The sequence below is a fragment of the Macaca fascicularis genome, chromosome 8 (genome assembly GCF_037993035.2).
Source record: "Macaca fascicularis isolate 582-1 chromosome 8, T2T-MFA8v1.1".
In the NCBI taxonomy this organism is placed as follows: domain Eukaryota; kingdom Metazoa; phylum Chordata; class Mammalia; order Primates; family Cercopithecidae; genus Macaca; species Macaca fascicularis.
Window position 1 is genome coordinate 151915833 of NC_088382.1, and position 25773 is coordinate 151941605.

At 61.1% G+C, this 25773-nt stretch overlaps 1 protein-coding gene across 50 annotated transcripts in view; it reads right to left on the reverse strand.

Moving 5' to 3' along the window:
• Window positions 1-1152: 1152 nt before the first annotated feature.
• TSNARE1 (t-SNARE domain containing 1) overlaps window positions 1153-25773 on the reverse strand; it is a 140378-nt gene continuing 115757 nt past the window's right edge. For 25 of the 50 annotated variants that reach the window (XM_074000101.1, XM_065519694.2, XM_074000084.1 and 22 more), the window contains 4 exons: window positions 16745-16817; window positions 12661-13125; window positions 7412-7494; window positions 1153-3403 (listed from right to left, as the gene is read on the reverse strand). In XM_074000101.1, the coding sequence (XP_073856202.1) occupies window positions 2825-3403; window positions 7412-7494; window positions 12661-13125; window positions 16745-16817 (1200 nt within the window). In that variant the 3' untranslated portion in view covers window positions 1153-2824. Of the gene's footprint in view, window positions 3535-6810; window positions 6970-7411; window positions 7495-12660; window positions 13126-16744; window positions 16818-25773 lie in introns of those variants that run through there. The other 25 variants (XM_074000104.1, XM_074000093.1, XM_074000091.1 and 22 more) reach the window with 4 other exon arrangements.

Here is a 25773-nt window from a genome sequence, read left to right on the forward strand (position 1 = left end):
CTGCCCCTAAGTTCTCGAGTCTCTGCTCCTCAGCCACAAAGCAGAGGTGGAGCCGGCTCTCCCTGCCCCTCACTGGCTGCAGTGATTACTGCCAAATCACCTTGGAGGCCTCTGCTGTCCATCCTGCAGGGAAGCCCCTGACACTCTAGACTGTGCAATCCCAGCTCTTTCAGTGCCCCAGCCTGGCAGATTGCACGCCAAGCATCCGGTCTCACACTGCTCACCTCGGGGGCTGTGCTTCTTGCATTCCATCCCCCAGCATCCAGTCCCTTCCGTTTTAGTAACAAAATCCCCATTTGGGGCTGAAGCTGTGTTTTCCAGCTTCTAAGGCAACGAAATGTGGGCATCTAACTCCCAATCAGTGGGCTGAGATGCAGGCAGAGATCTCCTTCAAGGGAGTATGTGTGACCTTCCTCCATTCCTTCCCTACACCCTGCTACCTGGAACACGAGTGTGACGGTGGGGAGTTCTGCAGCCATCCTGGGCCATGAGGGCCATGGCAGAGAAGGGAGCAGAAAGACAGCTGGACCTCTGAGGACTGTGGCCCTGCCTTGCCAGCTCCAGGTCACCGATGTCCGTGACACAGGAGCCATGACGCCTGTCCACTCTAAGACACACTATTCTCTGTTTCCTACCAAATGCAGTTATATCGATTTTTAACTGATACACAAAATAACTTTCATCAAATATGTATTGACTTGCTTAGTGTATGTTTTCTGTAGCACACGCTAAGCTCGGGAAGGAGAGGCCCCAAGTCTGACTTGGTTGCTTCTGTATCCTCAGCACTTAGTAAGGGCTCAGCCCAGAGGATACTCCCAGAAGATGCCTGGACTGACCAGGGTCAGGGCTGGGGCCAGAGCTTAGTGTGTAATTAGGATCAGGCTCAGTGTGTGATCAGAATCAGGGCCAGGTCTGTCACCAGGATCAGGGCTAAGTCAGTGACCAGCACCAATGCTCCATGTGTAACTGGGGTCAGGACATAGTCCAGGACCAGAATCAGGGCTCAGTGTGTGACCACGGTCAAGGCTCAACATGCAACTGCAGTCAGGACACGGTGGGGTGAAGGTTGGGGCTCAGCTAGGACCAGAGTAGAGGCTGTATCCAGGTTAAGACTGTAACGCAAGACAGAAAATACACACGACCATACGAGGCCACCGTTAGCCGTGCTGGGTATCTTTATTTATTGAACTTTATTTTTTGTAGAAGCAAGGTTTTGCTGTTGCCCAGGCTGGTCTCGGACTCCTAGCCTCAAGCGATCTTCCTGCCTCAGCCTCCCGAAGTGCTGTGATTACAGGCATAGCCGCTGTGCCCAGCCCATGGTGGGTATTTTTAGTGGACAAGAACTCAGAACGAAGATCTACAGAGGCTTCTTGGAGGTGGAGGGACTGAGGTCAGCTGGTTTTGCAGGATAAAGCCAGCTTTCCCGAGTGGAACCATCAGAGTGGAGGCCCCGCCTAGAACCAACAGCAGAACCATGTGCACCTACAGAGGGGGTAGCCTGGAGGGAGGTCAGGTGTGCGCGGAAGGCAGCTGGACATGTGGCTACACCTCAGGTTCTCTCACAGACAAGAGTTACTGACACACCGCTGGCTCCACGGAAAAATGCGGAGTGAGGAAAAGGCCCCTCCCTGCTCTCAGGGACGCTGTAGTCTTGACTCCTGGCTGTGCCAGAGCTTCCCCAGAAGCTGCTGGGACCAGCATGCTTCCCACTCAGGCCAGTCAGCCAGCATCTTGCTCCTGGGACAGGCTTTGGGCCCTGGGAGCCAGGCAGGGGCCGCAGAGGACGCGGCTGGAGGCCCCAGACCAGTCAAGGCCCAGGCTGGTCCCGCCTCCTGCTCCTGCTCGCTCCCAACAGCTGCCCAGGCTGGGGGGGCTGCAGACTGTGCCCTGCTGTGCAGGGACTGGAGATGGGGCAGCCCCGCCGAGGGATCTCCCAAGAGTCAAAGGAAGTCATGGAGGAAGAGGATCTGAAGATGCAGGGACGTGCCCGGACCCCCGCAGGGAGGCTGAAAGCAGCGGGGCCTGCCAGGCCCGAGGAGCAGGCTCCAACTCATGTACTCCTCGGCAGCCGCACTGCTGCTGCTTTGTTATTTCATGCTTATGTAAAAAAATACTTTTTGCAAGAAAAATCTACAAGTACAAAACATCATCCCAGCCCCATACAGTACCAAGTAATATATGGGCATAGATATATATATAGCTTTATGTATTTATAATAACATAGAAAATCGGAGAGAAATTATTCCAGGCTCATGGGATGCGGTTCCCCTGGGCCAGAATCAGGTAGGACACAGGAGCCCTGGCCTCCGAGTGTACACGCCCATGAAGGGGACAGGGGCTTTCAGGAGTCACGCCAGATCACAGTCGGGACCTTTTTAGAGCCTGGCCAAGCCACCCTTTCCAGAGCTCCGGTGAGCAGGGGGCCCCGAAGTGCATCTTCCCCACCTCCCCTGCCTCCAGCTGCCTGCTGGGGCGCTGGCTGCAGACTTCACAGCCACTGCCACACGGGGTTGGAGCCTCCAATAGCATCATCCCTGAGTAGACCTGGTCCACTGGGCCCCACAGGTCGGCTCTCTGCAGACTTTCCCTGCAGGTCACCACACTCCACAGGCAATGGCAAGGACGCAGCACCACAGGTACACAGCCCACGTCCTCTCATCCTTCTGGTCTCCTGGACTCGAGCTGTCCCGGCGCCCTGGAGACCCAGTCACTGCACCTCTCCCCTGCCTGGACTCAGCAGGGGAAAGACCGGAGGCCCTGCTCCTGCCCTCTGGCTCTGCTAGCACCCCCGACTAGCCCTATATCTCCTCCTCCACCTTCAAGATCATCCCTGAGAAGACCTCGAGCCCCGAGTGGGCACCCTGGGGGCTGTCCTGGGAGCCTCCAGCAGGCCCCTGGGCCACTCCACCGGCAGGACCAGCGTCCCGGAGTAAGGGTGAGGCTTCCCTGGCGGGGCGTGCTTCCACCAGCCTCTCGAGGGTCCGGTTGAGGGCCTCCACACCATCGGCCAGACGCTGGCTCTGCTCAGCCAGCTGCTGCAGCAGCAGGTTCTGCTGGGCCATGAGTGTGCTCTGCTGCTGGGCCCAGGAGGACAGCAGGGCACCCTGCCGCCGGTGGGAGTCCAGTAGTCGCTGCTCAAACACGGACGTTTCAGATGCTGCCACTGGGGTCCTCCTGGAGGGCAAGGGAGGTGCTGGCGCTGAAGAGGGCGGGGAAGGCTGGAAGGACCCCATGAGTGTGGTTGCTGGTGGGGTGGAGGCTGGGGAAGCAGGTGGGGAGGGTGAGGAGGTGGGTGCATGGAAGACTCCTCGTAAGTCCAGGGGGTCAGGTTCAGGTGGGCTGGGCCCTTCCAGGGTCCGCAGGGGCAGCCACAAGCAGCTGGGGGTCTCGTCCTCCTCATCGGCTAACAGGGAGACAGGGAAATGTCAGCCTGCATGTCCAAAACCCAGTGATCTGGGGGGTGAGCAGGGCGCAGGGACAGTGCCCACGTGAGGCCTCTGCACTCGGAGCTGTTTGGGTCTCACGATGCTCCATCTGCAGTGGGAGTTGCACCCGTTGTTTGAGAGATGAGGAAACAGACCCAGAGACGTGGGCACATTTACTCTAGTAGTGCTGGGACTGAAGCCACAGCCTGTCCAAGTGCAAAGCCTACGTGCCCACCCACCACAGCACCACTTGTATGCATCCTCCCACTGACTCCCTTGTGCTCCATCCGCTCGTCCGCCTGCCCTCTGGTCTACCCGCCATCCTGCTACCCAGTGTCTATTCCTCCACATGGACGGGCCTGCCTTGTCCACTCATCTATCTGTCCACCTATCTGTTCATCACTGTCCAGCCATCCCCCTCCAACCTCCTCTTCCTTCTATTCATCCATCCATCCGTCTACTCACCCATTTATCCATGCTGTCTGTCCATCCACCCAGCCACCTGCCCATCTGTATCTTCCTCCTTCCACCTATCCACTCTCCCATCTACACCTTCCTCCTTCCATCTACCCATCCACCTGCCCGTCTACACCTTCCTCCTTCCACCTAGTCACCCGCCCATCTACACCTTCCTCCTTCCATCCACCCAGCCACTCGCCCATCTACACCTTCCTCTTTCCATCCATTTACCCACCCATCTACACCTTCCTCCTTCCATCCACCTATCCACCCTCCCATCTACACCTTCCTCCATCTACCCATCCACCTGCCCGTCTACACCTTCCTCCTTCCACCTGGTCACCCGCCCATCTACACCTTCCTCCTTCCATCCACCCAGCCACTCGCCCGTCTACACCTTCCTCTTTCCATCCATTTACCCACCCATCTACACCTTCCTCCTTCCATCCACCTATCCACCCTCCCATCTACACCTTCCTCCTTCCATCCACCTATCCACCCGCCCATCTACACCTTCCTCCATCTACCCATCCACCTGCCCATCTACACCTTCCTCCTTCCACCCAGCCACCCACCCATCTACACCTTCCTCCTTCCATCCACCCAGCCACTCGCCCGTCTACACCTTCCTCTTTCCATCCATTCACCCGCCCGTCTACACCTTCCTCCTTCCACTCAGTCACCTGCCCATGTACACCTTCCTCCTTCCATCCACTTATTCACCCTCCCATCTACACCTTCCTCCTTCCATCCACCCAGCCACTCGCCCGTCTACACCTTCCTCTTTCCATCCATTCACCCGCCCGTCTACACCTTCCTCCTTCCACTCAGTCACCTGCCCATGTACACCTTCCTCCTTCCATCCACTTATTCACCCTCCCATCTACACCTTCCTCCTTCCATCCACCCACCCAGCTACACCTTCCTCCTTCCATCCACCCGCCTGTCTACACCTTCCTCCTTCCATCCACCTGCCCATCTACACCTTCCTCCTTCCATTCATCCACCCATCTACAACTTCCTCCTTCCATCCACCCGCCCATCTATACCTTCCCCTCCTTCCATCTACCCACCTGTCTACACCTTCCTCCTTCCATCCACCCGCCCATCTACACCTTCCTCCTTCCATCCACCCACCTGTCTACACCTTCCTCCTTCCATGCACCCGCCCATCTACACCTTCCTCCTTCCATCCACCCACCTGTCTACACCTTCCTCCTTCCATGCACCCGCCCATCTACACCTTCCTCCTTCCATCCACCCACCTGTCTACACCTTCCTCCTTCCATGCACCCGCCCATCTACACCTTCCTCCTTCCATCCATCCACACACGCATCCATTCTTCCAATCATCCGTCTGGCCATGCCCTTGTCCATCAGGTACCCATCCACCGGAGTGAATGTCCCCAGGAAGACAAGAGGGTCAAGCTTCCCTAGGGCAACACGGAGAGGCCTGAACGTGAGACACAGCAGATGTGGGCTCCAAGGCCAGCTCGGCTTGGTCTCAGCAGCTGTGCGGCCCTAGAAAACACCGTCCCTTCTGCAGGCCTCAAATTCGCAGTCTGCAAACCAAAGGCCTGGCTTCACAGTCTCTGGGTTTGGGGTCTCTGACCCTCCCAGCTCCCTGGGTGTGGAGAGTGGGTGAACAAACGTCCCTCCCTGACAAACCGTGGGGAGGGCCCCTTGCAGGCGGGAGCAGGACACTCTATGCAGAGGTGACTTCACAGACACCTTGTCCCTCCCTGACGCTCCCTGGTGAGTCCCCCGGGGGCAGGAGCAGGACAGTCTACACAAGGGTGACTTCATGGCCGCCTCCTGGGCCTGTGCCCTGCCCACCTCCTCTGCAGTGTGGAGGGTGCCTGCTCTGCCAGGACCAAGCCCACAGGCTCACTGGGAATGCAGCAGGGCGTCCACGGCACAGGTGGCTGGTCCAGTTGCCACCGCCCTCCTTTCCTCCTCCTCCTCCTCCTCTTCCTCACTGTCCCATCGTCCTCCTGCCGTCCCAGGCATCAGCGCTGCTTCTGACCAGGTGGTCCCAGGGTGCTCAGGAGGGGTCATCTTGCTGGCTGGCTGCTTTCCTCTTGAAACGAGGCCCTCTGCGTGGTGTGGCCCTGAGTTTCTGGCGAGTCCGCCTAGCCCATCACCAGAGCCTCCACCTTCTGCCTCCTGGAGGCCCCTGGGCCTAGCTGCCCTCAACGGCTAAAGGTGGCGGGCCAAGGGCCAAGGTCAAACAGCCCAGAGCTGGCGCCAGGAGACCCAGCCCCAGCCCTGCCTCTGACACCATCCTGCAGATGACCTTGGCACAGCTTCTCCAGGTCTTGTCTCCCGGCCTGGCGTTCACCAGCTGTCACCAGGGGCCAACCCTTAGTGACCCCGACCTGAGTCTGATGGCCCCCGACAGAAACAGGGAGGCCCGAAGTAGGCCCAGCCTCGCCGTTACCACACACTCCCCTGGCAGTGGTGCCCGGACTGGGCCCCATTAGGGAAGCTCAAGGCGGCCCTAGCCTTTCCCTTCATTCTCCACCCAGTCAGGCCCTTGCGTGGTTCCAGTCAGGACCTCTTTCCCTCTTGCACCCCGAGGCAACTGAGGACCCTCTGTGGGCACAGCCGTGATATCCCAGCGTCCTGGGGATGTGGCTCCTCTCTCATCACACCTGCCTGTGATGTCCTGGGCTCGTCAGACTCTCCCGGACCCCGGCCTCACACACTCCACCATCCCGTCTGCCAGTACTGCCCCTGCTTCGCCGTCAAGAGTATGTGCTCTCCTGGCCCCAGCTGGCCCAGGGCCTTCTGCGCTCCCACGGTGACCCATGCCACCCTCACCTTGCTGGACTTAATGTCCAGCCTGCCTGGCCCCTGGGACTCCTTGAGGAACAGGTTCTGGTCATCTCTGCCTGTCAGGGCCAGTGGGGAGCACCAGGCCACAATGGGGACAGAGACGGTGAGGGGAAGACAGTGGCTGGGCCTCCATCTCAGCTGGGCCACAGTCGCCAGCCAGCCTGATCTCTCAGGTCCTCCTGTGGTGACCACAAGTCAGCAACAAGGCCCAGTGAGTGGCTGGTCCTCAAGGCAGCTCCAAATCCCACTTCAAGAAAATAAAGGCCTGAGCTTTCTTGTTCTCTCTGAGCCACTGACATGCCCCAACCACAAAGTCCCCTCCGCAGTCCCCGGCCCCAGGATGGACACTGAGCCGCATGCCAGCATCAGCATGGGAGGTGGAGCGGGAAGGCCCCAAAGGCCCTCCCCCCGGCTGCACCCAGGATTCACGGGAGAGGGCGGCGTGGGGCACACAAGAGAGGAGACGGTGCCGACTGCTGTGGGCACCACGCAGACCACTACTGCCGCAACCCCGCCACTCCCAGAGCCCCCAGGGCACGGGTAGTGGACTGGTTCAGAGGAGGCCTGTGGACAGGCCTCTCCCAGGCACAGGGCAGGGCCTGGGCCCCTCCAGACAGACAGAGGGAGGGTTGGAGGACAGGGGACGGAGGCCGGGCCGGCCGGGCACTGTGGCCCTCACACGGACTTACTTGGTGCCGGCTGGCTCCAGCCAGGAGCTGGCGGGCTGCCTCCGCATGCGAGGACGCAGCCTCAAGGCTGGCTTCAATACTATCTGCAAATCAAGACAACAGAAGGCAATTACAGATGGAGGCCCAGCCGCCCCTGCCCTGAGGGCACCCCAGAAAGGCGAGCCCAGGGGAGCCTGAGCCCAGGGCCTCCAGAGGAGCGGAGGCTGCAGGGATGGGTGCTGGGCTGCCAGACTTGCCCTGAGGGCTCTGCGTGGTGTGGGCAGTGAGTAGCAATGACATTAGAACGGAAACCTGGAGGTGGCCCAGGGAAGGGGACTCCTCAGTGCCCACACCGGGTGGGGCAGGAAGAGCCCACCCCGGAAAGGGTGGGAGTGGCAAGGGGAGGTCAGGGCTGGGGTCAAGTCCTGCTCGGTCATGACCCTGACTGGGCAGGCCCCTCCACTGTGGCCACGGCCCTCTCTGAAGGGGCAGAGCCCCTGCCTTAATGTCTGTGGAGCTGTGACTGGGCTGATGGAGACTGGGTCTGCAAGCACAGGGCTCTGGTTGGCCACACACACTGGCCCTTGACTCAGCTCAGGGAGCTGATCAGAAAGTTGTGCCACCGTGCGGGGCTCACAGGAGCCGGCGCAAAGCCGAGCTAGGGCTGCAGCAGTGCCGCCCGGGGCAGCCACATTAGCAGGGCCCACAGGAGACACCAGACCAGGACCGGGGCAGCCCCAGGGATCCGGAAGATTCCACACCACCCCGCCAGCAGCAAAATGGCAGTACCAGGTGCTACACGCACCTAAGCCGTCCTTGCCCCACAAGGAATGCAGGGCTGGCTGTGGGCTCGCAGCAGTGAGCGGCGAAGGCATCGCCCCCCCGCAGGAGCAGGGCCTGAACACAGGTGCTCAACCTGGGCAGCCCCTGGTGCTCTGCATTCTCTTCCACCCAAGGGAAGGACACGTGCCACCTGGGCACCAGGACTGCGGGTGCAGCCCGGGTCTGCAACAGAGCCAGATGCAAACACAAGCACGGGCAAGCCTTCTTCCCGGAGGGAGGTTCCCTGCAAGGCCTGCCTCCAATGAGGCAGCTGGAGAAGAGCCTGGGAGGCAGGACACCTAAAGAAACTGTGCACCTGCAATGCCCACCTGGGCACGGGCCTGAGCTGACTGAGCCTTAGGAGTCTTAAGGCCTGGAATAGAGGAGCCGTTACAACCACAGGGACTGCTGCCAGGCACAGCATCGCCTCCGGCCTGGCAGAACTGGTTCTGAGGGAGGAGGGTCCTCAGAAAGACAAGGCCACTGCCCACCATCCCTACTTTCATCACGGAACTGTGGCTCCATCTCTGCAAGCCCCCCGGGCAGGAGGTAGAAGCCACGAGCCCTGCCTTCAGAAGCCCCCACCCAGGCCTCACAGGGATCATTGATCCCTTGGTCACCAGCTCCACCCCACCCTCTCCCCCAGCCCAGGGCCCTAGTGGAGCCGCAGGCACTCACAGACATGCCCTGATCGCCGCATCTGGGGGCTCCTGCCCCAGCCAGGGAGGGGAGAGCCAGGCTCCTGCACAGGAGCCAAAGCCCGGAGAGGGTGGGTATGGGTGACGCCCTCAGCCACTCCTGGAGCAGAGCACCCCTTTGCTCACATGCAAACAGCCCCCAAATGAAATCGGCTCTCTATGTCCTGCCACATTAGGGTCACAACCCTCTCGGCCAATGGAGGAGGAGAGGGAAGGAAGATGGGGCCAGAGGTGGGACAGATCCCCCTACAACTGCCACCCAGGAGGGACCAGCCTGCCAGGGAGGAGGTGCTAGCCTGGGCCCGGGCAATGCCCTGCTCACATGCAAAGGATCCACTTTACACCTGCAGGGGCAACAGCCTGGCCTCGCTTCTGTCGCTGAGAGGTGAATGTGGACACTGGAGAGCATTTGCCAGCAGAGACAGGAAGGCCATGGTGGTCTGGGCTAACACAGCTGGTGCTGGACAGGCCACGTGCCCTGGCTGGACACTTTCTCTGCCCCGTGACCACAGGCAGCCTCAGCCAAGCCCTGGATCCCACCCTTGGACTCAGTCGGTGCCCAATCCTGCTCTACACCAAGCCCTGGCCCTGGGGACTCTGATCGTAGTATGTGACCTGGAGACCCACCCTCAGAACGCGGCTGACGTCCTGCTGCTCCAGGGCTGCATGTGCGGGCCACAGACCCAGGGCGGTCCAGGGAGCATTCTTAGCCAGCGTGGCACTGCCCACATTCAAGACACATCACACAACCACTGCCCAGCTCCGCAGCCAGCAAACATCTCCCTTAGCGCCCAGGCTGCCAGGTGGGCACGCCATGTCCCGCCCCAGGGTGGTGTGCAGAGATGACAAGGGGAGGGAGGCTGCTCCTGTGCTCCTGGCGCTGTGCAGCCCTGTGTTGCTTGTGGGGTGAGGACAGGTTCGGTGCGTGGGCCCTGTGGTACTGAGCGACACTCCAATACTTCATCGGCCATCAGCCCTGGGCCCGGTGGCTTTGCCAGGTCTTGGGAGACTCCCGGTCTGTGGGGTCAGCCCTGCAGAGCCACAGGCCCTGGGCACCTGCCCCTCCCAACACAGGGGGTGCTCCACGGGGGCCCCTTGCAGATCCCCGAGATCCAAAAGTCCAAGGGATACCCAAGCACTAGACCAGGCCTCCAGGGGCCAAAGAGAGCAGCCTTTGGTGCCGCCCTTCCCAGACGCTCGCAGAGCAGGACACACACCTCAAAGGAAACTGCCTGCCCAGCGGCCTCAGGGCACAGGGACCCCTGTGGAAGACCCCCATGCACTGTGTCAAATTGCTGCCCCCAGCCCCACAGCCGTGATCAGCCCTGCAGGCCTGGCCCTGCCCAAGCCCCGGGCAGTGCTGCTGCAGAGCGGAAAGCATGGCCAGCTCAGGACACCTGGGCCTGCAGCTGGGATGCCCCTATCCTGCCATCAGGCTTGGCAGCCACTTCCCTCTCCCTGCCTCGGCGCCCACAAGGGGAAGTCCAGCCCTGTCCCAAGCACTCTCTCGCTCAGGAATTCAACACATGTCAGTTGCTGTCAGCAGCAGGGCAGGTCACTCAGAGCAGCCCACAGGCACCAAAGACTCCCGTGATGGAGGTGAGCCCAGCGTCCAGCGGACCTGGAGTGGCTGATCCATCAGGGGTCACAGAAGTTGAGGCTGGGCCTCAGTCTAGGGCAGGGAACCACAGGGTGAGCAAACCTGAGTTCCTGCAGCCTCCAGGGCTGGGGACTTGCAGAAAAGAACTAAGCACCCGGGCCACACCAGTGCTACCCCTGCTAGGCCCTTCCTTCTCAGTCCCATACCACATGTCCACCCTTGCTGTGAAGCACCCCCAAACCAGGTCTGCCTCTGCCCATAGAATCCTGGGCTGCAAGAACCTGCCCTGCAGGAGACAATGTGGCCTCCCTGGGGGTGGATGCAGCCACCCCTGGCCTGCACAGGCCTGAGAGGAGGACCCAGGTCCTCCTCCAGCCCCACCCCATCACGAGGCCCACTGACCAGGCCCATCCCCCAAGCCCCATCACAAGGCCCACAGCCCAGGCCCCTTGTCCAAGGCCGGCCACAGGGTTGGTGGCACCCTGGGTCTACATGCATCTCCCAACCAGCCCGGCCCACTCTGCCCATGGGTGTCCCAACCTCAGGCACCGCTGTGAGCAGGAGCAGCTGAGATGCCCCAGAACTCCAAGTTCTACCATGGCTGCCAGTGGGGGCATTTGAGGCCAGCCCCTGCCTGTCCAGTGAGGCTGAGTCCTTCTGTCTACTCTGTGGCCCTCAAGAAGGAGCTGGTCCTGCTTCCAGGGCTTCGTCCCCCAAGTCCTTCCAGCAGCTCCCAGGAAGGGGAGAGTCCAGCGCGGCTCTGCTTTGAAGGCTGGGCCACCATATGCGGAGGACGGCGAAGGAACTCCTGGCGCGGTGTCTTGAGGAGGAGAGGAGGTGCGGCGGGAGGAGGCACGGAGGCGGCAGGAGGAGGCACAGAGCCAGCATCACCCTCGGAGCCAGCGTCACCCTCAGAGCCAGGGGCAGCTGGGGGCTGCAGACAAGGCCCAGCCAGACAGAAATGCCTGGCTTCCGGTGGTCCCTGGAGTGGGCCCGTGGGCTCAGAAGGGGGCACAGCGTGTCCTGAGAGGCTAAGAGTCACTGGATAGCACCGCACGTGGGGCTTCCACGTGGGCCCAGAGGTAAGGGCCTGCAGAAGGAGGGGGAGGCCACTGCAGGCCAGAGCGAGGCACAGCATGGGGGAGAGGGTGGGGGAGAGTCAAGCTGGGGCCCAGGCTCCTCCCTGGCTCTGCCCAAACTCCTCAACAGTGACCAATGAATGGACAGGTCACCTCCTGCTCCCTGGGGGTTGTGGCAAGGGCCAATCGGCTGGAGGTGCATATGGGCAAACGATCCTCCGGCCTGCTGACTGACCTTGCCTTCTCATGGCAGCCATACCCTGGGGCTCCGGGGCTGGGGGAGAGTGGAGGGAAGCCCTTCTTCCCAGACACCCCTGTCTTCAGACCCTGGGGCCAGCCGGGCCCTGCTGCCCTGCCCGGGAAAGTGGGGCCTTCTCCCTGCTGGGACCCACTGGTTTGGAAGACCTGGCTGCCTAAGGACAGCTGTGCCCACTGCTGGACTGCATTCGGGAGGGGAGGGCTGCCTGTGGAGAAGAAGGCCAGGCTGGGACCCAGGGCCAAACAGGCCTCCTGGCCACAGGACATCAGGCAGGAATGGCAGAGGCCAAGATGGGGGCCTTGGAGGGCACCAGGGCACCCAGGGCTGCACCCGCTGCTGCTGCTCATCGGGGAGCTCTGCCCTCGCCTCTGTCCCCACCAGGCACTGGTCCCAGCGGCCACCTTGTGACCCCTCCCCACGGTAGTGCTCCTCACTCAACAGTGATGTGGAACTAGGCCCCAGCGTCCCATCTGGACACCCGGTGGGCGTGGCTCGAGGTGGCGCCTATGGTTGAGCCCCTTGGCGGCACATGCTTGGCAATGCCGGGAGGACCCTGAGCTGGGACCCCAGGCGTGAGCCGCAGCCCTTCCACTCCAGAGACAGGCAGAACCCCCCCGGCCCCAGCCCTTGGCTTCCCCACCTAAAAGAAGAGAGGCCAGGAGGGTGGTGGGCCATCTCCATGGGCCTCTGGGTCTCCCTCAGAGGGTCTCCCTCTTGGGAGCTGGTGCGGAGAGCTCACAGCCCACTTGCCGGCCCTGCTTGCCCCAGGGCAGGGTGGTCCCGGGGAGGCGGGCTGTAGGGAGGCCACTTACTTGGCAGGGGCTCCGTGGCTTGGCCCTCGCCCTGGGGACCGTGGGCAGAAAACGTCTCCGCCACCATGTGCTCCACCGGCGTGAGGACGAGGCCGGGGGCGGGGCCCCCCTCCGCCAGCTTCTTGCGCACAGCGCCTCGCAGGTCCCGCCACTTGTGCTTGAGGTCACCCAGGTCGCGGCGGCAGTAGCCCAGCGCGTTCACTGCCTGCAGGATGCGGCTCCACACGCGGTGCTTTCGGGCAGGCGTGCCCCGCAGTGCCCCAAACAGCAGCGGGTAGTGGCGCCTCACCCTCTGCACCAGCACCTCCGTCTCTTGGGGGCTGAAGTTGGGCTTGCGTGTCTTGGTGCGGGAGTGGGGGCCTGGCCGCAGGGGCGTGGAGCCCGGCCCGGCACCCGGCAGCAGGGCCACCGTGGCCGGCTTGGGGCTGCAGCTCTGCCGGCACATAGCTTTGCTGCTGCTGGACCCTGGAAAGGCACCAGAGGCTGAGCAGGGGGCAGAGACCTTGGGGAGAGCAGCCAGGTTCGGGGTCACAGGTCATCACAGGCCTGCATCTGTGCACAGCGGCCAGGCCTCGCGTCGGCACCCAGCACAGGCAGCCTGCATCCATTGTACTGGGCCCCTTGTGTCTCAGCCACTCTCTGGGCCTCCCGCCTGTCCACCCGGCAGGTGCCCTCTGGCCTCCCTGGAGCCCTGACCACGTGTGGTGGGTCAGCCCTGGTTTGTCCCTCTCCCCACGACTGCTCCCTTCCCTGAACTGCTGGCATGAGTGCCCCCTCAATGAACCCGTCACTGGGACTGGGTAGGCACCTGGAGTGGACAAAGCACTCCACACGCTCAGCATATCCCAGCCTGCGACAGCTGGCCAGGGGCAGAAGCGGCTACAGCCACCTCGGGAAGCTGACAGTGGGGAGAAGGCAGGAGGGCAGGGAGACAGGAGGGTCCTGGGGAGAGGAAGCAGTAAGAGACTGATAGGGCAGCCCAGCAGGCGCCATATGGGGCCACGGAGCAGCTGGTAGCCCGGGCTCCAAGGGGATGGAGGGGCGAGCCTGGCCCAGCCCCGCCCCAGGGAGCAGCAGGGTGCTTGAGCCTCAGTCCCTCTTCTCCTGGGGACACAGCACAGCACCCGGGAAGAGGACGCCAGCTGCATGAGGGTCTCCGGACACACTGCCAGTTGTCAGAGCAGGAGGGACCGGGAGGCTGGTCTCGGCACAGGCCCCAAGGTGAGGCCACAGCTTGGCCAGGGCACAGAGGGAGAGTAGGTGGGTGGGGCGGAGCCCAAGAGTCCTGGTGGGCAGCAAAATGCTTTAACCAAAGGCCTGTGGGCACCAGGGGCAGCCTGTGGGCACCAGGGGTAGCCTGGCTCTTCCTCAACTGAGGAAGAGAGACACCCAGCCAGAGCCGGGGGCCCCTGCCCTGCCAGCCTGGGAGCCAGGTCCTGGCAGCAGCAGGTCTGGACAGGGCGGGATCAATGGGTCAGAACCCTCGAGTGGGAGCGGGGAAGACACCAAAACACAGTAGGGGTGGGGTCCCTATGGGAGGGGGGCAAGGTCAGCATCCCCTCGAAGGCCCCTGCAAACCTCGAGCCCCACCATGGTTGGGGGCTGCACAGGCAGGCCAGGGCCACTGTGTGACTACAGCAGGAAGAGGACATGAGGAACCCTGGCTGTCCACGAGCACAGGAGGCTAGAGCACATGGAGTCAGAACCGGACGCGGTCATCCCGGGGTTAGGGTCAGGGTTAGGGGGACCCAGAGCTTTTAGACCTCATGGTGAGGATCTCTCTAGGGAGGTCCATGGGCAACCCATGGAGACAGAGGGCAACCAAGGCAGGTGGGGGCGCTGGGGAGCTGGCGGCCTGGGCGGAGTCACTGGGCACTGTGACCTCTGTCCCTTCTGTCTGGGAAAGCCCTTCCCTCGCCCTGGGTGAAGGTTCCTGAATGGAGCCTCCAGCCTCCCTGGCTCCATGCTCAGCCCCTTCATCCCGACCTCTTGCCTGTCAGGTCCTCAGCTGGCGGCCTCCAGCGGCAAACGGGTGGGGCTTCTCCGGGGACTCAGAGACAAGGGACAAGGCTGTGGGCCTCCCACTTCATGCCCCACATAGAGCCCGGCGCTAAGGTAGGGCCTGACCCTGGGCACCCGGGAGGCCCTGCTGCTTCACTTCCTTTTCCAGAGGACGCAGGGCTGAGGGCCCACAGTTCTGGCCGGGAGGTGTCCTGGCTTGTGGTGCATCCCATCTTCTCGTAGATGCAGGGAGTTCAGGACACCGTGCCCTGGCCGGGCCTGCACGTTCCCACGCCGCTCTCCCCACACCCTTCCCAGCACGGGCACATCCACAGCAGAACCAGAGCTCTGGCCTCCACATCTCTGCAATCTCACAACCCTACCCACCCCAGAACAGCCTCACTGTGGGGAGTCTCTGGGCAGAGGCCCAGGACGAAGGCGTGGAGGCCAGTATCTGTCAATGAGCGGAGCAGGGGCCAGTGTCTGTCAATGAGCAAGGTGAGAGCTAGTGTCTATGAATGAGCGGAGCAGGGACCAGTGTCTGTCAATGAGCAGAGGCGGGACCAGTGTCTGTCAATGAGAAGAGGCGGGGTCAGTGTCTGTCAATGAGAAGAGGCGGGGTCAGTGTCTGTCAATGAGAAGAGGCGGGGTCAGTGTCTGTCAATGAGAAGAGGCGGGGACAGTGTCTGTCAATGAGAAGAGGCGGGGTCAGTGTCTGTCAATGAGAAGAGGCGGGGTCAGTGTCTGTCAATGAGAAGAGGCGGGGTCAGTGTCTGTCAATGAGAAGAGGCGGGGTCAGTGTCTGTCAATGAGAAGAGGCGGGGTCAGTGTCTGTCAATGAGAAGAGGCGGGGTCAGTGTCTGTCAATGAGAAGAGGCGGGGTCAGTGTCTGTCAATGAGAAGAGGCGGGGTCAGTGTCTGTCAATGAGAAGAGGTGGGGACAGTGTCTGTCAATGAGAAGAGGTGGGGTCAGTGTCTGTCAATGAGAAGAGGCGGGGTCAGTGTCTGTCAATGAGAAGAGGCGGGGTCAGTGTCTGTCAATGAGAAGAGGCGGGGACAGTGTCTGTCAATGAGAAGAGGCGGGGTCAGTGTCTGTCAATGAGAAGAGGCGGGGTCAGTGTCTGTCAATGAGAAGAGGCGGGGTCAGTGTCTGTCAATGAGAAGAGGCGGGGTCAGTGTCTGTCAATGAGAAGAGGTGGGGACAGTGTCTGTCAATGAGAAGAGGTGGGGACAGTGTCTGTCAATGAGAAGAGGTGGGGTCAGTGTCTGTCAATGAGAAGAGGTGGGGTCAGTGTCTGTCAATGAGAAGAGGTGGGGATAGTGTCTGTCAATAAGCAAAGCGGGGGCCAGTGTCTGTCAATGAGCGGGGTGGGGGCCAGTGTCTGTCAATGAGCAGAGATGGGGCCAGTGTCTGTCAATGAGAAGAGGGGAGGCCACTGTCTGTCAATAAGCAGAGGCGGGACCAGTGTCTGTCAACGAGCAGAGGCGGAGCCAATGTCTGTTAACGAGCAAAGGTGGGACTAGCGTCTGTCAATGAGCAGAACCAGGGCTAGTGTCTGTCAACGAGCAGAGGCGGGGACAGTGTCAATGAGCAGAGGTGGGGCCAGTGTCTGTCAGTGAGGGGAGCAGGGACCAGTGTCTGTCAATGAGCCGGGCGGTGGGGGTACAGTGTCTGTCAATAAGCAGAGTATGGAGCCAGTGTCTGTCGATGAGCAGGGTGAAGGCTAGTGTCTGTCAATGAGTGGAGACCAGTGTCTGCCAATGAGCAGAGGCGAGACCAATGTCTGTCAATGAGCAGAGCAGGGCCAGTGTCTGTCAATCAGCAGAGTAGGGGCCAGTGTCTGTCAATGAGCAGAGTGGGTGGGCCACCCTGTGTGGGCCTCCCCATGCCCTTAGCCTTCCTGAGGGGCTGGAGGAGACAGGGCGGGTGGGGAGGGAGCAGAAGCTCAGACCTGGACTCCAACCTGGGCCTGGCTCCTCTTAGAGGCTGCTCCACCCACCCTTAGGTGAAGGGGTGAGGACTGGGGGCTGGCAGGCAGGCCCTCGGGGCAGCAGGTGGCCCGAGGCTGGGGCGGGTACCCACCGACAGCTTCTCCTTGCTCTGACACCATGGAGGCCAAGTCTTTGATGATCTGATTCACATCCAGCAAGTTGCTCTGTGGAAACAAGACAGCCACGTCAGGAGCAGGGCTGTGGGGCAGACACCAAGGGCACCTGAAAGTTCCCATGGAGCCTGGGGCAGACCCGGGCGGCACCTGCAGAACAAGGAACCAGAGAACAGCCGGGGACCAGCTGGTCTGTCCAATTCCTGTGAGAGAAGGCATGACTGGGCCCAGAAAGGGCAGGGGCAAGCCCAGGGTCACCCCAAAAGCCAGAGACAAGGCAGGGATCTGAGTGCTCCATCTCCTGACTCTTGAGGCCAAACCCCAAGCTCTCCAGGTGTCCCAGGGGCTGTGAGCTGCTTCCCTGGGTCTCAGGGCCTGTCTCCAGGATGTGCAGTCTAGCAAAGGATGGCATCCCAGCACCATAAAGGCCTGACCGCAGGAGAGCAGAGAATGTCTAGGGCAGATACGCCATCCCCACTTGCCTGAGGGCTCCTGGACAGAAGGTCTGCCTTTCCCTCTCTGTGTAGCAGCACTGAGCACGGGCCAGCACACAGGCACTGCTCAGCAAATCCTAAAGAAGTGGGATAGATGGACGAACAGGTTCAGAGAAGTGGACAAATGGGTGGATAGGTAGATGGAAGGATGACAGACAGATGGGTGCATAGGAGGGTGGACAAATGGAATGGTGGATGGGTGGGTGGATGAATAGATGGGTGGGTAGATGGATGTGTGGGTGGGTGGATGGATGGGTAGGTAGGTGGATAGGTGGTTGGACAGATGGGTGGGTGGGTGGGTGGGTGTGTGTGTGTATGGATGGATGGGTGGATGGGTGGATGGATGGATGGGTAGATGGATGGCTGGGTGGGTGGGTGGATGGATGGCTGGATGGGTGCATGGGTGGGTAGATGGGTGGATAGGCGGGTGGGTGGGTAAATGATGGATGGATGGATGAGGGATAGATGGATGATGGGTGGATAGATGAGTGGGCGAATGAATGGAAGAGTGAATGCACAATATGTGGACGGACGATGGACAGGTGGGTGGGTGGGTGAGTAGGTCAATGAGCTGCTAGGTGGATGGTTGCTCCACTGCTATCCAAGGACTGAGTGGCTCCACGAAACTAGTGAACACAGTAAGGAACAGAAACATGGGCCAGGAGGACTCTGGGGTATCCCTCCATCCCGGCATACTATGCTGGCCTCTTCCATCTTCCATACTGTCTACCTTCACCCTAACTCCTTTTGCCCAGTAAAGTGGCCCTGATGATCCTAAGGGATGTGGTCACGCCACTCTCAGAGCACACACTGGGGTTGTGCTTCAGGCAGGGCACATACCATCCCTTCACACCTGGCACCCACCCAGGGGCATCCTAGCATCCATCTAACAGAGCAGGGAGTGGGGGCTCAAGTGGTCCCATGGCCTCCAGGGCCTCTCAGAAAGGGGAAGAGTTGGGACTCAGACCCCTGCTCACTGACCAGATGCCCACTCCTTCCCTGACTGCCACGCTGCACCTAGGATGGCTCCTTAGTTGGCCTGATGCATGGCCCTGGGCAAGCCTGGTCACCTCAAGCCAGGTTTGCTCACTTAACACCTGAACAAAACCAACCCTCCTCACACAGTGCCTGGCACATGGCTGGATTCCAGCCAAGTCCCGGGGAAGCTCCTTCAGGCCTGCTGTGACCCCTGCCCTGGCACACCCATCCAGTCAGCAGCTCATTCCAGAGCTGGGATTCATTTCCATGAGGGTCATTTCACCCCACTGCAAAATGTTACAAGGGAATTCATTTTCTCTTTAGGAGTATTCTGGGAAATGAAACCATTAGCATGATCTTAAACTGACACATGGTATCAACCGCAATTCAATTATGGGGCTTAAATGTGCTACAGAGGCAGGCGGTCACTCTGCAGGGACTGGGCAGTGGCTGCGAAGGTAGCGAGAAGGTGGCCCAGGGGTCATGGCTTCGGTGTGCATCTGCGGCGGCAATGGGGGCAACAGCAAATGGAAGGATGGGCGTGGGTTGGCCCGAGCCGGTTTCCGTTCTCATCACCACCACCTTCTGCTGCAGTGAGGCCACCGGCTCTGGAGACCAAGCCTAGGCTCCATCCTACGACGGGGACAGCAAGGTCATGAAGCATGGCTCAGCCAGGCGGGTCCCCATCTCCATAAGCTTCCTAGTTACAGACCTGACCCCGTCAGAAGCCAGGCATGACCCCACCACCACCAACTTCGACCCTGGCCACTGAGCATACCCAGGCCTGGTGCACCCTGAGTCTGGTCTTGGTGCCTCATGGCCTTAGGGACTTGCAGGGGTCTTCCCAAGGGCTTCACAGGCAGAAGCATCTCCCCACACGGCGTGTGACTCACTTGTTATTGCCCCATTTGACAGGGAAGACGGAAACTGAGTCACTGAGAGGGTTAGTGACTGCCCAATGACACGCAGCTGGAAAATGCTAGAATCCGCATCCAACCCACATTGAGACAGCCTCCAACCCAAGTCACTACCACCACCAACACGGGGCGGCAACCAAGGCCGCCCTCCAGGACGTGGAACCCAGGACCCTGGCCAGATCTCAGGCACGGTGGGCCGCCCTCCAGGACGTGGAACCCAGGACCCCGGCCAGATCTCAGGGACGGTGGGCCGCCCTCCCGGACGTGGAACCCAGGACCCCGGCCAGATCTCAGGGACGGTGGGCCGCCCTCCAGGACGTGGAACCCAGGACCCCGGCCAGATCTCAGGGACGGTGGGCTTCCCTTGAGGACCTCCCATGCTGCAGCCACCAGCATGGGATGGGCCTCAAATGTGTGCACCAATGATTCAGCTTCCCACGAGCAGGAGCAGAGAAGGGCCGCACTGGCACGATGCTGTGTCCCTGGGGGGAAGCACGGCTCCAAGCCCCTGCCCTGGCCTGTGGGGAGGCAGCTTTGGTAAGAGATACCAGGCAGGGGTGTGGCTGAGCAAGGCCGAGTCCAGTGCCTTTCAGGGGCCTGGGACACCCAGCTGCTGGGGCAGGGTGGAAGACAGGCAGCTGTGAGTCCCTGAGGCTCCGCCTCATCGTTCCAGGCACGCCTCTGTGCGTACATGGCCACTGCACTGGGCGTTCCCTGATGACATCAGAGTCAACTTCCATAACCCCGAAAGCATGGGCTGGGACATGGTGTTCCCAAGATAGGCAGAGACGCTGTGGCACCCACAGGGCACAGATGGCCTGCGTTCTAGATTTTGGGGGCGGCGCCCAGAGACGCAGTGGCCGAAGTGATTTTCTGTCCCGTTGCCGACACTCACTGCCGCTGCCTGGCTTCACAGGGGGCTTTTGCTCCTCCAGGGCCCCAGGTCCTCCTGGGCAGAAGCGTTTTGTAGTCAGTGCTGGGGCTGAGGGTGGCTGACAGGAGCCGGCACTGGCAGGGCCACCTGCGATCCCCACCAACCTTACCAGAAACATGTCAGGCGCACAGACAGAGGAGACGGTGGGGGGCGTGTTCTCTGGGCTGGGGCTGCTGCCGGGGCTGCTGCCGGGGCTCCCGCCCACTCGTTGCTGGACTCAGAAGAGAAGCAGCAGGAACAGTGATAACTGCCCATTGGGATGAGCTAAGACACAGAATGTTAATCTGCACCACAGCACAGCCAGCTCGCGGGACACACAGACTCCAAGCCTTCAGTGAGAGGGACCATGGCTGCTGGCACCACGGGCTCATGCAGCCCAGCTTTAAGAGGCTCGGCCGGGCCGGCAGGGCTGGCAGGGCCTCAGGGCTGCATGCCGAAAGGTTCCCACTCCCTGACCTCTTAGGAGCAAACGCAGCATTTGTGTGAAGTCTGCTCGTTCTCATTTTACGTGCCCCTCTCTTTAAGACGCCTGGCACTCACACATCGACCTGGTCCCACTTCCCAGCAGACGGGTGAGCTGCCAGCCGGCCCAGCCCACTCGGAGGCACCTCGTGCCGAGGCGCTCAATGATGAGTGAACGTCGTTCACCTCGAACAAAGCGGGAAGCAAAGCCTGAACATAAGCTTGGGCTCCAGGCACGCAGCCACAGTTAAGAAACCCCTGACCCTTGTTTCTGGAAAATGGCTCACCACGGAGAACCACTGCCCACAGGCCCTGGGAAGGGCCAGCCGTACCCAGTCCTTCACTGTATAGAAGGGAAAGGATGCTGAAGTCGGGTAGCGAGCCTGGGGCCCTTCCCTGCTCCCCAGCCTGAGGCTGGAGACCACAGCTCCGCTATCCCTCCTGGCAACCGGGCCGGGATCTCACAGAACCCGAGAGAGCTGCTCAGGGCCCAGGCAGCCCCAGAAACCCAGGTCCTGCCACATCAGCCACATGGGCTGTGGGCTACGCACACACACTGTGCTGTCTCAGGATGGGGCAGGGTGCATCCTGGCCCTGAGGCCTGCCCTACAGGCCCCGGATGTGAAGGGATGGGCCACTTCCAGCACTTCCACCAGGCAGCCCCAAGCCCTCTGCATAGGAGCTTCCTGAAGGGAGCAGGAAGCCTGAGGCACTGCCTGCCTTTGTGTCTCTTCCTCCGTCACCATCACCAGAGCAGCCGGGACTTACTGGGGATTCTCCTTCGTCCTGGCCCAGTGCTGGTCTCAGAACGAACAGAGGAATAAAGAGCTGAACACACCCTGTGGCTGTGAGACAGCCAGGTAGGCACAGTGGGGCTGGGACCTGCAGCTGGGCCTGTCGCCGACAGTGCAGGCAGATCCCAAGGATGGGCCCAGAGAGGGCCCACCGTAAGAGCCAGAGGAGGGCCTCTCTGGCAGGCAGCTAGCATGGGTGGGACCCCTCAGGCACTGTGGGCCCTGGGCAGGCCCCAGCTGCTGAGAAGGAAGCTTGAGGCAGGCGCAGCTCCACCCCCAGGCACACCTGGGGGACTTGCCAGAGATCTGGGCTCCCCCATGGGCCTAGGTGGGAGCCAAGTTCTAGGCGGAAGCCCAGTCCTCAGTCCTGGGGTGACGGAGAGGCCAAGGCCAGGCCTGAGGAGGGTGGGGCTGGCACGAGGGGCTGGGGCTGCCCGGGATGCAGCCCTCCAGGGCAGCGGCAGTCCTGGTGCTGTTCTCTGGGGACAGGCAAGCTATGCCCTGGCACGGCAGCCAGAGAGCGGGAGAGCGGGGGAGAGACCCAGAACTTAGTAGATGGTTAAATCATGCAATTATTTTTCAGACTGCTTCTAAAACTAGAACTCATTAAAAGCTCTCATGGAATTTTCTTTCTCTTCTTTCACTGGCACAGTGGAAAAAGTCCCTTGCACGAGACATCATAAAACCTTGGTGTGTGTATGCCTGTGTGTTCCCTTCACTTTCCAGAACGAGAAGTCAAAACATCACTGCATTTTTCTCTATCACAGCATCTCTTCTTATAATCAGGATCTTGGCAACCATCCACCTACAAAGACGACTATTCCAGTTAATGGAGTTACCAAACCGTATGCATCTATTTGTCCACTCTCTCATTTACAGCTAGAGATCAGCTAAGTCAGTCACCTTCAGGCTGTGCAATGCCAACCGCAGGGCAGGTCTGCTGGGCTCTGCCTGGAGCCTTGGAGCCCCGCCTGGGCCATCTCCGCATCCCATCCTCCACCCTCCTAGGCCTGCCAGGTAGCCATGGCAACAGAGCAGCTGGCGTATTCTGAGCTCTGTACCTGGGTCAGGTGATGCCTGCTCAGGAGCTCCAGCAGGTGAGATGGGCTTGGCGAGGGGAGCCCAGTGCAGACACGGAGGGGCAGGTAGGCAGAGCTGGTGGGAAGCAGACGCCAGCTCTGGACCAATGCCCCGGTGAGCCTGCTGTACGCTGGCAGTGGACTGAAGGGCACGCGCCTGTTCCCTCCGACCTCTCCAGTCCAGGGAGACAAATCACTGCCCGCCGCCCACTGCTCAGGACTGGTGTCCTCAACTGGGGATTAAGTCACTGGCTCCTGGGGTGCTGGCTCTTTCCATGCCTGGCTCTGGACCAGCGGGTGGCCTCGGAGACAAATCCCACCATCCTCATCTCAGAAAGGCCAAGCAAGAGTCGGCTCTTGAGCATCGCGGTGAGGACAGCCTCGTGCTGGAGTTGGGCACCTGGGCTCGAATCCCAGCTCCGTGGCGTGTGAGCTGCGTGACCCTGGGCAAGCGATGGGCCTGCTCCAAGCCACCATCATCTCTGACAGAATCAGAACGTAGGAGTGTTCACTCTCACAGAGCTCTGGTGTGGGCTGAGACGTATATAAATAATGGCAGCAGGACCCTGTCGTTAAACACGGAGCCTCCACGGAGTCCCAGGAAAGAAACACACTCACCCAGCCCCCAACCCAGCCCTCCTCCACCCACCCCACCCAGCACCGCCACCCACCCATTTGTTCATTCAGCAGCCACTGGGTGCCAGGCAGCGTCAGGCCGGTGAGCTGCCGCAAACACAGACGTGACCAGAACAGGAACGCCGCTGCCTCCACGGGCTTCCGTTCGAGTGGCGAGATGAATCCTAACAAGAGAACCCCACAGTGTGTGGGGCGAGCGCAGGAGCAGCGGAGGTTAGAGGGCGCCCCTGGAGTCAGGGCCTGCAAGCGAAAGGGAGCCAGCGGCTCAGGCGTTGGGTGTCGGGTTCTCTGGGTCTTGGGCAACAGGAACGAGGAGCAGGGGTGGCTGGGCCTGCCCAGGGAACTGTGAGACGTGCGGTGAGGAGAGAGGGAAAGGACAGTCCGTTGGGAGTCCAGGGTCAGCTGCCTCTCCTGCGGACGGTCACAGCAATGCACGTCCCCCCCTCCCGCCCCCTCACCCCCTTCAAGCAGAACATGATAGAAGGGACACTAGAGGGTTTCTGAGGCTCGGCTTCCTTCTGGCTCTGCCGGGTTCCTGGCAGCATCCTCCAGGGCCCAGCCTCCATCCCGGGAGGAAACCAGGCCATGGAAAAGGCCAAGCGTGGAACTCCGGCCCAGAGCCCAGCCCACGTCCCAGCCAATAGCCAGAACACCAACACGAGACGGGCACATGAGCCTTCCCGAGAGACTCCACCCTCAGCTCTCCAGGCTAGTGGACAGGCAAAGCGTCTCAGCTCTGCCCCGCTGGAAGTTCTGACCCACAGAACCCCCAGCTTCCCTGTGGAAGTGACGCGAGGGGCGGAGAGGAGCGGAGGAGTGTGAGAACCAGTGGCGGGCGGGCAGTTGTGGCCCCCTTTTTCATGGGAGCTTTTGAAGATGGGCATGACTGCAACATGCTTGCTGATGGTCTGTGTCAGAATCGGAAGAGGGAGACGTGAGGGCCCAAGATGGGCGTGTGGAGGCGGCGGCAGGGGGAGGGCACAGCCAGGGCGGGAGCCACAGGCTAGCTGTGGAGCAAGCAGCTCACCCACCGCCCTGGAGAGGAGGCAGCCAGGCCCCAGGAGGCTGTCGACGTGCTCTTCTAAGGGCTTGTTTCTCCGTGGAATGAGAAGCAAGGTCAAGGTCATCAGTGGGGTGAGGACAGGGAAAGAGAGCAGACGTGAAACAAACCACGGGAAGACTGTTCCAGGCCCCCAGGATGCCACCTAAGCCCCAAAGCACATTGAGCATGGAGCCCTACTCCCGGCTGCACCAGACCCACCGAGGGCCCTTCAGAGCCCCCAAAGAGCCAGTTCCCAGCCCTATCCCAGACCAACGCGGGCAGAACACATTTCACCGGGTGCCCCGCCATGGTGGATCCACAGCCCCACACCACCACAGAAACACAGCCCTGTCGGTCGGGCTCTTCACGGGGTGCAAGCTCCACCTCCCCCACGCTCAGCACACAGCATGTGGGGGGCCACGGCTCGTCTTTCCTGCCCCAGAAAGCCCCAGGACCCCACATGAAGAAATCCCAGGACTCCAGCACTTCCTAGGCTTGAGTGCTTTCCGTCCTCAGAAGTCCCCAAGAAAATGCAGACCCCCTCCCTCGAGCAGCCGCACCGCAGGCCATCAGCAGCATCTGCTGCTGTTCTCAGTGGCACCAATACCCCGGCTGGCAGCAGTGTGAGGCTAACCCCTCAGTGGACAGTGAGCTGCTGAGCCAACAGCAAAGCCCAGGGTTCACCTGCTCACCCCAGAGCTCGGCTGCATTCCCGAGGGAGAGGGCTGGGACGCTTGAAGGAGGGAGGGGCAGGTGAAGATCCCCAGCATGGCAGGAGGGTGGGTGTGAGGCACATGGACAGCCACGGCCACACCTCCCGGCCCAGGTTCTTCCCAGGCCTGAGTTCTCACCAGGCAGTTCCACTCCACCGTGGCACTTTCACCCTGAGGCCAGCAAAGGCTGGTGTCATTGTGTCCATTTTACAGATAGGTAAACTGAGGCTCCAGGAAAGACCCGCCCAGGGTCATGTGGCCCAGTGGTATGGCTGTGCCTGAGCCTGGGATCCTGGACCACCTTGTATTTCTCCTTGGCTAGAAGACACCTCAGGCCTGCCGGCTCCCCTCCCCAGGGGACAAGGAAGCTTCCTGGAGACCTGGCTGTCATCCCTGCCACCAGTCTGCCAGTCACACAGCTCTGGCCACCTCGGATCGAGGGTCATCTCCTGCTAACTGGGTGCTATTGGTGTTCAGACGCCACCTGTTGGCTCTGCCCTGGAGCATCTGCCCACACACTGCAGGGATGCATTTCAGCCCCACGGGGTCCTCAGCAAGCAGGAAGTGGGGCTGCAGTGGGGGCAGCAAGCAGGAAGTGGGGCTGCAGTGGGGGCAGCAAGCAGGAAGTGGGGCTGTAGTGGGGGCAGCAAGCAGGAAGTGGGGCTGCAGTGGGGGTAGGAGAGCAGGGGCCACACTGGATTAGCTTTAGCACTCAGCTTCCCCTGGCCACTGTGGCCACCCTATTCTCCATCTTGGCCAAATAAAAAAGACCTAGGCCCCACCTGGAGGGGCAGGGACAGGGGTAGTGGCAGGGGCAGCCCACCCAGGGCGCAATGAGGAGAGGGAGTAAGGGAGGCTGGGGCGAGGAGGAAAGAGCGAACTGTTTCAGGGTCTGCAGAGGGCCAGGACCCCCTGGGGACCTCAGAGGATGCAGAGTGGCCAGAAGGAAAGTGGAGGG